Here is a 13,752-nt window from a genome sequence, read left to right as displayed (position 1 = left end):
GGGAAGCGGGCTAAACGTGTTTTGTTTTTGTTTTATTTCGCCTTTCAGTTAATTGGTACACTGCTTTCGTACTACACCATGCCTAAAAGTAAAAGTAAAATAAACATGTCAAACAACGGTAGAAATAAAAGTGGGTACATAAAGCGCTGCATGCGAAGTTGACTCGCAGCCCGGCCTGATTTGTTGCATTCCATCTGGAAAACACCCGCAGTGAAATCATATCACAGTCACACAAATTGACATTGACCTCGACCTCTGACCTTTGACACGCTAAAAAAAAAAAAAACTGGCCCACTATAGGCCTATCATCACTGCCAGCGACTTGGCCGACCTGCACTACACACTTTGAACTTTTACACAGATACGCATCTTGTGTGTTTTAACAACGACAGAAACTACACCCTTTCCAAGTTACTCAAGTTAGGCCTACTAGTACTACACAGCTACACAATCACCGAGCAAGGGTCAATGATAAGCGTTACAAAGTACCGACCACAGTTAGAAACTCCACCTTAAATTAATTGATACACGAAAACTCATCAGGGTGGAAGTGGTCTGGATTCGTGGCATGAAAAGCTGTACAGGCAACGCTCGTAAACTTGGAAAATAACTGGACAATTACTGCCTGAGAAATTTGAGAAGCCATTCCGTCTCAGTGGACGCCTGTAGTGCACGGCGTTGTGTCGGTGACTTTCCAGTGACTTCGAGAGAATCTCGCAATGGGTAGGTTTTAACTTTGTGCTCTAGTTTTATTGATCACTCAAACTGAGAGATTTTGATGATTATCACCATCATCCCCCAACATAAAAAAATGGCCATGAAGATTTTTTTAACGGGAAGATAATGTACAAGTACTTTTTATTAGCATTTTCATGTCCTTTTTAGTTATTTTTTTTTCAATTTCAGTAACGTTATTTTACACATATTGCTGGTTTTGTTTTGTTGCTGGCTTGCTTTTATCTTTTCGTTAATCTTTTCTTTATTATTGAGGTTAGTGCATAATCATCTTTGTTTTGTAAGTCTTCGATTTTGTTAAATTCCTATTAATTAGAGGGCCATCGTTCCCGCTCGCTTTATTTTTAGGGTGCATCGATTTTCAATTTTATTTTTTTATTTCAGTCATAATTTGTTTCAAGATGTTTCAGAAGTTCAGACGCTTCTAATAGCCTCCTCCTTTTCAAGGCACATCGTATAAGCTTATGCTATTTTAGCCTATATTTGTCACTAAAATGGAAAAAAAAATGCCCTCATCCTCCTCTTTAAAAAAAAAACCCGGACGATCAACTTTTTGGTGTTTGGGTTTACCCTTGATAAATAAAAGAACAAATGAAATCTATGTCCATTGGCGTCGCGAAGGGGGGGGGGGGGGGGCAAATGGGGGGGGGGGGGGGACTTGCGCACCCCAGGTTCCCCCGGACGTTTTACCTATACAAGCGCCGCCCTTTATGTAATATCGAAAAATCGCCACAAAAAAAATGATCCAATGTAACTCAGGCCCGTTGCTGAGGGGGAAGGGGGCTCCCCTGGCGAGCACTTTGCCCCCCCCCCCCCATCTGCAGAAATCAAAGCGTAGAAATTCACTACATTAATTTTTGTGTGTTTTTTTTTCTTGTGGTGTGCCCTCCCCCCCCCAGCTGGAACTGTGTTCCCCCTCCCCCCCCCCTCCAAAACAAAATATCACAGACCTGTCCCGACAATGTGCAACGCAAAAGTAAAACATTTTAGAGTGTTGCAGATGCCCAAAAGGCCACCAAACAAAAAAATATGTAAGGAAAAATATGGAATTGGTTGAAAAGCACGGCAAGTATACAGCGTGAGTCCTCAAAAAAAACTTGAGCGAAAAGGAAAAGATATTTTTAAAAAAATATGCGGATCGTTCCATTTCATAAAAATAACACAGGGATAAAGTAGGCCTAAATGTTATTAACTAGTAACTGTGAAAATTTCACGTAATTTACATACTCTATTTCCAAGTTATGTTTATTTTAATAAAAAGATCACAAAAATCTGCTGTCCACTGATCATTTATCGTTATACGAACTGATGAATACCCATTAAATACAATGAAACATAAACGTTGTCCCACCTCGATGAATGAACGAAAACTTCCAAAGGAAAACAGACAAAAATCGCCATCAATATATCACAAAACAAAAGAGTTGACTTGTTCCTCATAAAATAATGTATTATGTATAACACAATCTCTGAACAGTAAAAAATATGTGTCAGTCTTAACTCGATCATTATTATGAAAGTCTCATTTGTATGTGAATGCATGTGTGTAATCTGTAATTTTCACTCAGTTCAATAGCTTCCAATGGCATTCCATGAACAGCTATGAGTCTTTTATAGGTCTTTTATAGTAAAACATGTATAACTCAGTTATAACTCACAATTTCATTCATTCTTTTTTCCATGATGAGTAAAAGATCATGCTCTTTGAAGACGTACTTCATTGGTGCATCAAATTGGACTGCTTTTTAAGCAAAAAATGTTCAGTAATCCTGGTCACTATCTTGTTAACTCCATGTATTACATTCAATTTGCAGCAACCGAAAGGGTAAAACTTTTTTAGAGGGTGAAAGACGCCCAAAATAGACCCCCCCCCCCCGAAAGGGAGGCGGGGGGATGGGTTTCGTATGGTTAAAATATTAAATATACAAATAAGATATTTCTTAGGAAAGAAGGTCGAGTTCATTGAAGAGTACGAACAATAAATCATTAATGAAGACTACTGTCATGTCAGTACATCTTTAATACAATTTTTAAATTAACAAGTCTGTCATTGAAGCAGTAACCACAATTCAAAGTTGAGGGCCACACCCAATTATTTGAAAATGTGTCAAATTCATTTTTATTTTAAAAAGCCAGTCAAAGTAAACTGTTGAGATTACCCACACAATTATTGTGTTTTTTGGTTATAGAATAGGCTACTTTATACACTTAACCCTATTAAATCGGTAGTTTGTGTGCTTTTACTGTGCACTTTCAACTTTACCAGAGTCAAACGCCCTCCAACAAAAATAAACTTTGGACTGCTACAAATAAATTACACAGGTTAACCAAATAAACGCCCGGGCAACGTGCTAGATCTCAACTACTGATTGTTTTCATTCAGTTGTAATTATTTAACCAAAATTGAAATTTGCAAGTCAACTTGGGGACAGAGTGGCAAACAGCCCAACCTCGTTCCCAGGGGTCTACTTCAACTTTCATCGTCGAGTTAATACCTAGAGCAGCTAGTGGGAGCGTTCTACTCGACACCACAAAGGACGAGGTTTCAAACTGCATACAACTCTACGTGGAAACTCGGATTAATGAATATTAATTAGTTAAAGGTGGAGTAGTCCATTATTATTTTGCAGATATGCAAAAAGTAACCGACCAAATTATTGTTGAAAAGCTTACTTAAATATATTTATGACACTAAACTCCTTGTGCAATTATTCCTTCTGGCATGCTGTCATTTTGAAGAAAACAATGTATTAGAATTTTTTTTCAAAGATGCGTCAAGTGACACATTTTTGGACATTTCCTTTAGTAGTTTGTTTAATGTATCGTTTCTGTTTGCGGTTACACCATGTAGAAATAACTTTTGTCGCTCAGTAGATACTTAGTTCTGATAAGAACTTTTCCTGCTTATTATCAACTTTCGCTAAGTAGTTTTTAGTTCTGATAAAAACAGTCCTGCTTCTTGTCTTTGTCTCTATAGTTTGTTAGTATTTTGGGCGAATCTGTGAATGTGTGCGCGCAGATTCGTCGGTTCATGCTTTTAATGTACAAAAGTGCTCAAAAGTCTTGACTGATTGGTTTGCACTTTTTCGTGTTTTTTTTTCTTTCAGAAAAAGGAAAGGTGATAGAGCTGGTTGAGCCTCAGAAGGATTATTTTCTCTTCTCCATCATCTCCATCTTCTTCTGCCCTGTGTTTGGGATTCTGGCAGTATGGAAGTCGGGAAAAGTACGGCCTTTGTCATTTTTAATTGTTTTGTGCCAAGTGCAATAGTATGATAGGATTGTGTCTTTGATGAAACAAGCACGGCATTTGGCACACAGTCAGAGTATATCACTTTGGCTATAGGGCCTTCGCAGATTTGTACTTTGAACAATATACATGTAGGAAGAATAGCAAGCAATGACAGCCACTTCCAAAATCTATGATATGAACGCCCAGTCATTAAGCTTTGTTTTAGTACAAGAATCATTCAAATCACTCATGTACATTTCAAGTTACGGCATTTTGAACATAGACATCGTTTTAAAGTTCTGTCCACGGACACAAAAAGGTAAGTGCCCTTTCAGCAAAACGAAAACAATAGGGATGCATGTGAATTGTTTTCGTTTTGCTATAAGAAAACTTACCTTATTTTTGGTGATCCGTGGGCAGAACTTTAAAGCGGAGTTTGTGTTCAAAATGCCGTAACTTAAAAAGTACCTAAGCGATTTGAATGATTTTTATACTAAAAGAAAGCTCGTTGATAGGGCTTTTATATCCTAGATTTTGAAAGTGCTACGGGCAAAACTTCATTCAAAAATTGGTCCTGACAAGTTGGAGTGCGTTTGTTTGTTTGTTTGTTTTTGTTTTTTTACTTGCCCTGTATTATGCTCTAGATGACGTCGATGGTTGGGCATGTTTCACTTCGATTTTATGCTATAAATACCAAATTCGTATGGTCTTCCCTTCAATACAAAAACAAAACTAAATGTGTCTTTCTTTTTGCAGACTCGAGACAAATTGCGTAAGGGCAACGACTGGGAGGCCGAGCTAGCCGCACTGGATGCCCTGAAATGGGCCATGACGGCGGTGGCCATTGGGGGCGCTGTTTACTTCATAGGCGTACTTCTTGTCATCTACTGGCTGGTCTTTTACTACTTTGGAGGGGCCGAAAGTCCATTCATTGAATTTTAATAGGAACTGAGTCTGTACCGCTGATCTCCATGTGAAAATGCTTATGGATAGCTGGTCGGTCATTCCGAGCCGTACAAAAAAGGGAAGCTATACACTGGTTCCCGATCCCTCCATTCGAATGCGGGGAGGGAACCAGTCTAGACCACTCCCATTGTTCAAAATCATTAAAATAGAGTCGTATTGAGGTATACGAAAAAACTTCTAAACAGAAATTTCAATAAATAAATATTGTGTTGCCATTTCTATTTATAATTTTGATTTGGATAACAATTTCTGGAGTAAAATGTGTAAATGTTAAATCTATTGAAAGTTTTCTTTACAAATCTATTTTCTTGGTGTAGTAATATGGCGGACGGTGACTTCACTTTAATGCATCCAAAATGGGCTGTCCAGCCTTTTATACGGAGATCAGTGGTCTACACGACCCATTCTAACAACGAGCACTTTTCGATCCATTAAGCCCCGCCCTTGATGTTTTTGACCAATCACAGCCGTGATTAATGTCCGATACGCGTTTACATGCAAAGGACGCGCGCGTATGGAGCACACAGTGCGGCATTGGTGGAGAGAGCGATGTGCGCGTATGCGCAGTGGGCGGGGCCCAGTGGATCGGTCCAATGAATGGACATTCTTTGTATGTCAAACAGATGTTTTGTCACGCTTTCGTCATTACATTCTGTAATATTTACTGAACAATGGGCACCATGGACCGATCCAGTAAGCCCCGCCCACTGCGCACTGGGCAAATTAACACGTGCTCCTCTCCAATGCCACACAGCATTTTCCTGCCGCGCGCATCATACGCGCGTGCACGCATGTCGGACTTTTGTGCACGCACGTCGGACATAAATCACGGCTGTGATTGGTCAGAACACCATGGGGCGGTGCTTACTGGATCGGTCCATTACAAGGCCTGTCATTAATCACATGCATGATGAACGCATGTAAACATTATATAGCAGATACCACTGGTTGATGTGAATGGACGAGAACAAAGATTGAAACATGATTTTCGTAAGCATGGTCAATTCAGCATTTTGTATATTACAGTAAGCTTTACCTCGATTGTGTTGTTTGTTTCAACGGCTGTTGAGTTGGACATTTTCTCAGCTTTCAAAATGATGGGAGCATCTCATTTTGCTTCATAATTAATTAAGAAAGAAAAGCGACACATTTGTCAAAACTTACTGGAGACGGAATTATTCAGTATTTCAGGTTCTATTTGCTGAAGATATATTTGGAATATGTGATTGAATATTAACTAGTCTGTCTTTAAGTAAAACATGGTATTGAAAGTATGATTTAAATGGTACTTGAAGGGTTGGGGGCTTCATTATTGTATTGGTGATTGTAGTGCTTCTTGTGTGTTTATTGTACATGTAATTACCAATGCATTGGAAAGTTTCCAAAAAATGGAAACCCATCTTTCATGTTGAATACAATTTTATAGCGGGCCAGTAACATTCTGACATTCATTTTCATGACAAATTAAGCCTCACGTATGTAAATTTCAGTACAAAATGTATGCGCTTAAAATTGTGGTATTTCTCTTCGGTTTGAAATGGGTCAGAACATTGGCAGTCCATGGACGGAGAGGGGGCATCGGGGGCAATACCCATCTCAAACAAACAAAATGTAGTCTTTTCAAGAAAAAAAATTAGGACTCACAATTGTTTTTATTCAAATGTTTTTAAGAAGTTTAAAAAAAAGTCAAGTTCGTTTTGGCCGCAGAAAATATATATATTAGTTTTTGGGGAGGGACTATTTTGCATTGATTGCGTTATTGACATCCCCAGTATACTACTCGAATCTAGGCCACATACATTTCACCACGGTCAAATTGTTAGACTAAACAAAATATTGACCATAGCAAAAAAAATGACAACCTCTTCGTGGGGCCTCAAGCCCCCCGAGCCCCACCCCAAGCCCCCCCCCCCCCCCCCTCCTTGGGTGCGCCACAGCTTGCGTTAAACAAGGTCCAACACCCCCCCCCCCCCCCCGAAGAAAATACAACATATCAAAAATGAGTCAGGAAAATCATGGCAGGTTAATTAATCGTTATCATTGTTTTATTTCCATTTTTTAAGGTTTAATCTGTATTATGCCTTTGCGTTTTCCAGAAGATTTATTACAAAATTCGTCATCATTATAATTATATAATATAAATACATTTTACAAATCCGATTCAAACTGTTATACGTATTACAGTCACCAATTGTTATAGTTTAGCTCTTTTTTATGTACTTGTTTAAGATGGCAGTTTGATCTCGTTCCACAATATTATAGTTACATTAGTTACTTTTACTGTATCTACCGATTTTTTTTTAACTGATAATAATCATTAAGAACTCATTGTCACCGACAACTAAAACTGACTCCCTCTGTAAAAGTGTAGTTAATACAAATTTAAAGCGTTCAGTTGGTAATCATAGTGTCGTGTAATTTTATTTACTAATCTGAAATTGGTGTAAATAATACTTATTATCGTTAGTATACGTCACTCTTGTTTTCTTACATATTGCAAAATATAGCATTGTATTTACATCGTCAATACGATATTGGCATGTTGTCATAATTGCTTCAGGTTTTTTAAACCTCGTCTTGTTCGATAATACATTATGCAAATAACACTTGGTCATTTACAGTGATTTCTCTGTTTAAAATAGTTTTTTTTTCTACGGGGGACGTATGTATACAGTTTTTCAGCTTTGTGCACGAGGACGAGATTTAAACGCCATACGAAAAAAATGCTCACTTTCAGAATGTCGATACGTTGCTGGAGACGGTGGCGGACGGCGCGTCCTGCCGCCGAAAGCTTCTAAAGGAATGCAGGATCACCCCTGATGTCGTTGCACATCTCCTCGATCGTGTGTTGAGCCAAACGACCGAGTAGGTGTGCAATGACATCGGGGGTGATCCTACATTACTTCAGAAGCTTTCGGCCACAGCACGCACCTTCCGCCACCGTCTCCAGCGCTGTTTCGACTAGCGAGGATTCGCCTACAGAGCTACTTTTAATTACAGAGCGTAATTAAAAGTATATGTAATGAGCAAGGTTTATCCAAGATCCAAGAATGGGGTTGGGGGCGCTATTTTACAATTATGAATGTTTGTGAGTGCAATGGTAAGAATAACTTTATGTGGTGACAGATGAAACGTTCCATTCCACGAAGCGAAGCCCAGTGGAATGGAACATGCCATCCGTCAGCTAGTTTGTCACATTTTTTTTCCATTGCACCCACAAATATTTGCAAATTATGGAAGGCAAACGATGGCAAAAATTGTTATGTATGTGTACAAACATATCACTGGATTGATATATCAATGCATGTAAACAACGAACGATATCATAATGAGGGAGTTGAATATAGTTTTTGCAATTCGAAATATGTTGCCAACCAGGGTTAAAGTATACTTATGCCACTTTGGCTCCACATACCATTAATGGCGCTCAATGTATATTAACGAAAGATGAAGGTCTGTTTTAGGCATGGCCTGATTCCCGGTCCTCCAATGTCGCAGTCACTCCAATTTAGGGGCGAGACCAGTCTATTTCAGGCACTAGGATACCTGCAGTATGATATTTTAATTGATGCCAAAGGCTACGATCAAGTAGATAGCCACAGCCACAACGGCAACCACTACCAAACCAGTGACTAGGCCCACTGTGCTCCAGACGTTAGCGCAGCGTGCTGCCGCTTGCGCCTCCACGTAATCACCCGCCAAGTACAAAGTCCTAGCCTGCATGACAAACAAATAGCGACAGTCAGTCAGTGACATAGGAGCCAGTCTAATTCACAAGTGTTAGTCGTGAAATTAGAACAACATGTACAAACAGTCTAATTCCAAAGAGACATAGTAAGTCATAAAATGAGCTAGGTTACCAACAAGTGACGGTGATTGATAACCATGTGACAGTCATCAGTGAGACTGGTAACCAGTCTAGGTCACAAGTGACAGTCAGTCGGTGAGATAGGTAACCAGTGTATTTCACAAGTGGCAGTCGATCAGTGAGATAACCAGTCTAATTTACAAGTAACAGACGTGCATGCAGTCAGTCAGTGAGATAGGTAATCAGTCTAATTCACAGGTGAACGACGGTCAGTGAGGCAACCAGTTTAATTCACAAGTGATGTTGAGATATAGTAACCAGTCTAATTCACAATAGTGACAGTCATACAATCATCAGTGAAATGGATATACACCATTTTAATTCACAAGTGTGTCAGTGTGTTGGGCATATTTCAGAAACCGTCCGCAAACGACCAGCTAGGAAGACGGTCCGTTGTTATTGCTAAATGCTTTAAGGTTCGCCAATGTGAGATACTCTTATTTACAAGTGACAGTCAGTCAGTGAGAAAAGTGACCAATCAGTAACAGTCATTCATCAGTGAGGAAGGTTTGTATGTGTGTCGGCCATTTTTAGAAAACGTTTCAAGACGGTTCGTTTTTATTGCTGAAGTTCCCCAATGGCTTTTGGGGCGAACATTCAATCCTACTCGCGTGTGCAAACGTACGTAGCCAGCATTTACAAACGTCAGCAGACGTAAGGGAACACATCCTAGTCGAGCTGTTGCAAACTGCTGCAACAGTCGATAAAAGATCTTAATTTGCGGGTTCAGTCATTTCCATTCTTAAAGACGGAATGACAACATGTAATTTAAAGTTTCAGACTCCTAACAGTTCGGTACGACTATATGGACTGAAAGAGGTTGTTTTGATTCTCTATACGTACCCTGGCCAGTTCGCCCTTGGCAAGCCAGCCGATTGGTCGACACCACCAAAAGCGAACGCACTCAGCGAAACACTCCTCCCGCGCGAACACTTCAGATGGGCAGGCTGATCCGGTCACGTGGTGCACAACCTGTGGGGCTTGTGGGTACGAGGTCGAGACGGGCTGGTGAACCGAAGAAACAAAAGATGGTTTCAACAGGAATTGAACCCAACCTTGTCCCCCATGTCTTCGAGTAGTACGCTCCCTCTATAGCTCCTCTCATTGTCTCAAGGATAAAGTAGACCCTGGCACGGGATTCATGACATAAGCCCCGCCCATGCACCTTAATTAAATTACGTACGAACCTTATTGGTGTAATAAAGTTTTAACCAATGATCTCCATACTAATAGACCGGCCAATTTCATGGCGCTGCTCAGCACAAAGAATTGCTTAGCACAAAAAAAGTCTAGTTTATACAAGCAGGTTACCAGCCAAAACTCCATGTGATGTATATTGCACCTGATTAGTATTGAGCTGTTGTTTGCTACAGCATGAAAATCACGTGGAGTTTTGGCTGGTAACCTGCTTTTATAAGTCAGAGTTTTAGTGCTAAGCATTTTTTTATGCTGAGCAGCGCCTTGAAATTGGCCCCAGGCTTCCATAGGCGCACGTGTACACAAAGCGTGGCTGTTATACGGTTATTGTAAAATGCCGCCTCGGACTGGAATCCCATATTCGCCATCAGCGATGTCATTTTGGTTTTTGCTGTCAATTACCAATATCATTATATACCTGTTGAGTGTGTGGGTATTGCTGCTGGGGGTATTGCTGCTGTTGGTATTGCTGCTGGGGGTATTGCTGATAGCCCGTAGAGGACGCTAATCCAGGACTCGGGGGCCGGTAGAGATGTGGGTCGACAGGGGGCGCTAGACCGGGGCCTACCACTGAAGGCTTTAAAAATGATAGAAGGAAAGATGAGGCGTCACCATTAGTGGCGAAATCCTAGTTTATACGGCTTTTATAGGGTTGGTCATCTTTGGATTGAAAATCACACAAAATAAGTCGGTTAACCCCAAAAATGGAACGGATAAACCAAAGAGGGCTTTAATTTGATATGTGATGTTAGTAATTTCCACCAATTTCTAAGAATTTATTTCCTGATCTGCATTCCTACAGTGAGTGGATTCGTCCAAATGCACGCGTGCTTTGCCGGCCACGATGGGAAAGAGTACTCGAAACATGAAAAACAGTAAAAAATAAGAAAGATCTAATCTCTGGTCAAGCAAAACACAATGCCTTGGCTTCCCCCTCTGGCTATAAAAATTGTAGCAAACTAAAACAAAATTAATATCACTTACGTTGTATGGCGGAGGAGGGTCGTCTTCGTTAGGGTAATGTACCTCATTAGAAAGCAAATCTAAGAAGAAAGAAGAAGGTAACCAATTAATGTTTTGGCAGGATGGTATAAAGTTTGGGGCTTAATTGCTGAAGAATGAAAAATGTGGCTTGGATGCAAATTAATATTTGTATTCTGCAGGCTATAGCAAAGTCATTTACGCATGCTTAGAACATATACGTCAGTGAAAGTGAACTTGTGTTTAAATGGCCCATGCAATGTAATTTGTTTAAAATTGCCCGTTTTGTGTCAATGTATAGTCTAGTTAGAAGCATGACATTGTGTGCGCGCACATTATTTCATGATTGATAGTTTGCTGCGAGCACATTAATATTTAGGCCTACCTATAACATTTAGCAGAATAATTTCATACCGATGCAGGCATTTTACACTTTATTTAGCCTACGGGAAGAGTTTGGTAAAAACCGAGAACGGGTTTTCGTATGTGAGGAATAAAAGACATCAGGATATGATATATCACGCGAAAATGGGAAATAGAGGGAGTGAAGATTGTATAACTATATAGGCCTATGGTGAAGTGCACCAAATGTGCAAAATACTATACAAAATAATTATGAGCTCACACACCTCACTCGGAATAGACCAGGGGTAGACATTACGTTTGTCAGAAACTGCATATATAAGCCTAAAATATCTTGAAAACAAAAACTTGACTTACCTTTTCTCATGTTGTCGTTGTCCATGGTTTATTAAATACTTTTGAAACATCCGATGTCTTATGATTTACCCCTACAATAGGCCCAGGCCTATAGGCCTACATGTAAACCCAAACGGCAAATTCTGTGCTGGTACTATGGGTCTATTGCAGGGCCTACACGCAAACGGAAAACGACAGTTCAGGGCTACGTGAAGTCGAGTTCCACAAGACCTGAACCTTGAACGGGCTATATCGAGTTAAGCAAACAATCATGAAGTTCTGAACAACAGAACGCTGCCGGCTACCTGTAGACGTCAAATGCGACGTACGGTATTTTCAAGGGTACGGAGCGAAACCAAACTTGATGCGTGTATATGATAGTGCGTATACTGTCTACGTCACTGAGTAAACTTCATTGTGATAGTGGTAAACGCACGATAATCTCTTGTCTTGTGACCCGCTGCGTAAAAACGAATATAATCCTATATTTAACCCTAAAGGGGCCGGGGGGGCGGAATCCGCCCCCCCCCCCTCAACATTTTCCGCGATAGCTTCTAAAAAAAAATTTTCGCGACCCAAGCTCTTGTGACTTTTTAGCCTCGAGCTTTGCGCATCTTTTGATACCAAAAACATAAAAATCAGACCACGGGTTGGCACGTAGCGAAAAATTTTCCGGCGCTACGCGCCGTGAAAACTGAATTTTCGCATATACGTCGTGTACACCGAGCAGAATTGCCATTCATACATATGAATAATTAATTAGCCATAATTCCAAAACCCTTTGACCTATAGTCATGAAATTTCTTGGGCATGTTTAGGAAGAGTTGCTCTATGCATGTGCTGAGTTTCAAAATTTTTCGTCACTCGATGGCCGAGATCTTAGGGGGGGGGGCGGAATCCGCCCCCCCCCCCCCCCCCCGGCTGAGAGATGGTCAAAATAACCCGGCCCCTTTAGGGTTAAGTCACGGGTTTTCTTGTCAATATATTGGTTGGGGAAGTAGACCTCGTTGCCATTATTGCAAAACAGTTTAAACTTAAAAAAAATATAAAATAAATAAGTATACCCGTCAATAATTATATACCCTTGGAAAATTAAATGTGCACCCCAGGTGCCCCTTCGGAATTTTAACCCAAGTTACGCCACTGGCTTGAGCATCTATAATGAGCCAGCTATAGGGATCGAAGTCCTCTTCTGGAATCCTGATGCCCGTAAAAGGTCGTCCCAACATGACCCTGAAAACATCCATCGAGTTAGAAACTGGTCTGAGTGGTCCATCTCTTTCCAACACTATATGCTCGACAGGGACAGTTGGGCCCAACTCATCAAGTCATCATGAACATGAATGAATGAAGAAGAAGACTTACCAATGATTGCTTGATTTACCTTCGTTCACTTTCCGTTTAACAATAAGCCTCTGTACTGATGACGTCACACTTAATTTGTTTACATGTGCACTTTCCTATGGAGCCAGTGGGGGCCAACGGTCCACTGAGCACAAAGCACACACGTAAACAAAGTGTGACGTCATCAGTACAGAGGCTTATTGGGATGACACAAGACTTTAACTTACATGATTTTTCTGTGAACATGCATAGCATAAACGCCCTTATTCATTAGGTCAGTGTTTCCCCTGCCCATTCAAACATGAGGCGACCCACCTACTTTCAGTGACCACCTCGCTCAACATTTGCCAATATCACCACCTCTACTCAGCTCACTGCAAAGATTTACATAAAGGAAATATCAATTGAACAAAAAATCATTTTTGTGTAATTTATGACCGTTTTCCTTGACCTCCATGTATCAAGAACTCACAATTTCGGTGTGTTTTTGGAATCCTCCAGCATTTTCTTGAGCGCTGCATGCTTTCTTGTCAGTTTGCAGACTGGGTACATTTTATATCATCAATTTGAATTGTTACCACACCGCTCAGTTCATTAGCCATAGGAAGCCTATCATAAGTTGCTTTCTAGGCTAGTTCTGTTTTTCAAGTTTCATCCTCAAAATAAGTTTAATATTTTGTATTGATATTTTCTAGTATTGTCAAATTCAGGCGTATCTTTTTGGGCGTACAAG

The 13,752-nt window shown here is 40.3% G+C and overlaps 2 protein-coding genes across 2 annotated transcripts; one reads left to right on the top strand and one right to left on the bottom strand.

Moving 5' to 3' along the window:
• Nucleotides 1-340: 340 nt before the first annotated feature.
• LOC119725805 lies at nt 341-5,595 on the top strand. Its single transcript, XM_038197384.1, has 3 exons — nt 341-723; nt 3,843-3,958; nt 4,721-5,595. Exons 1-3 carry the CDS (start codon nt 720-722, stop codon nt 4,904-4,906), a joined length of 306 nt encoding a protein of 101 aa, XP_038053312.1. The 5' UTR covers nt 341-719; the 3' UTR covers nt 4,907-5,595.
• Nucleotides 5,596-7,931: 2,336 nt separating this feature from the next.
• LOC119725803 lies at nt 7,932-12,030 on the bottom strand. Its single transcript, XM_038197383.1, has 5 exons — nt 11,697-12,030; nt 10,980-11,038; nt 10,414-10,572; nt 9,642-9,803; nt 7,932-8,647 (listed from the first exon to the last, which is right to left on the bottom strand). Exons 1-5 carry the CDS (start codon nt 11,719-11,721, stop codon nt 8,492-8,494), a joined length of 561 nt encoding a protein of 186 aa, XP_038053311.1. The 5' UTR covers nt 11,722-12,030; the 3' UTR covers nt 7,932-8,491.
• Between the last annotated feature and the right edge of the window lie 1,722 nt (nt 12,031-13,752).

The sequence above is a fragment of the Patiria miniata genome, unplaced genomic scaffold (genome assembly GCF_015706575.1).
Source record: "Patiria miniata isolate m_02_andy unplaced genomic scaffold, ASM1570657v1 HiC_scaffold_19, whole genome shotgun sequence".
NCBI lineage: Eukaryota > Metazoa > Echinodermata > Asteroidea > Valvatida > Asterinidae > Patiria > Patiria miniata.
This window is presented reverse-complemented; position numbering and strand designations above follow the sequence as displayed.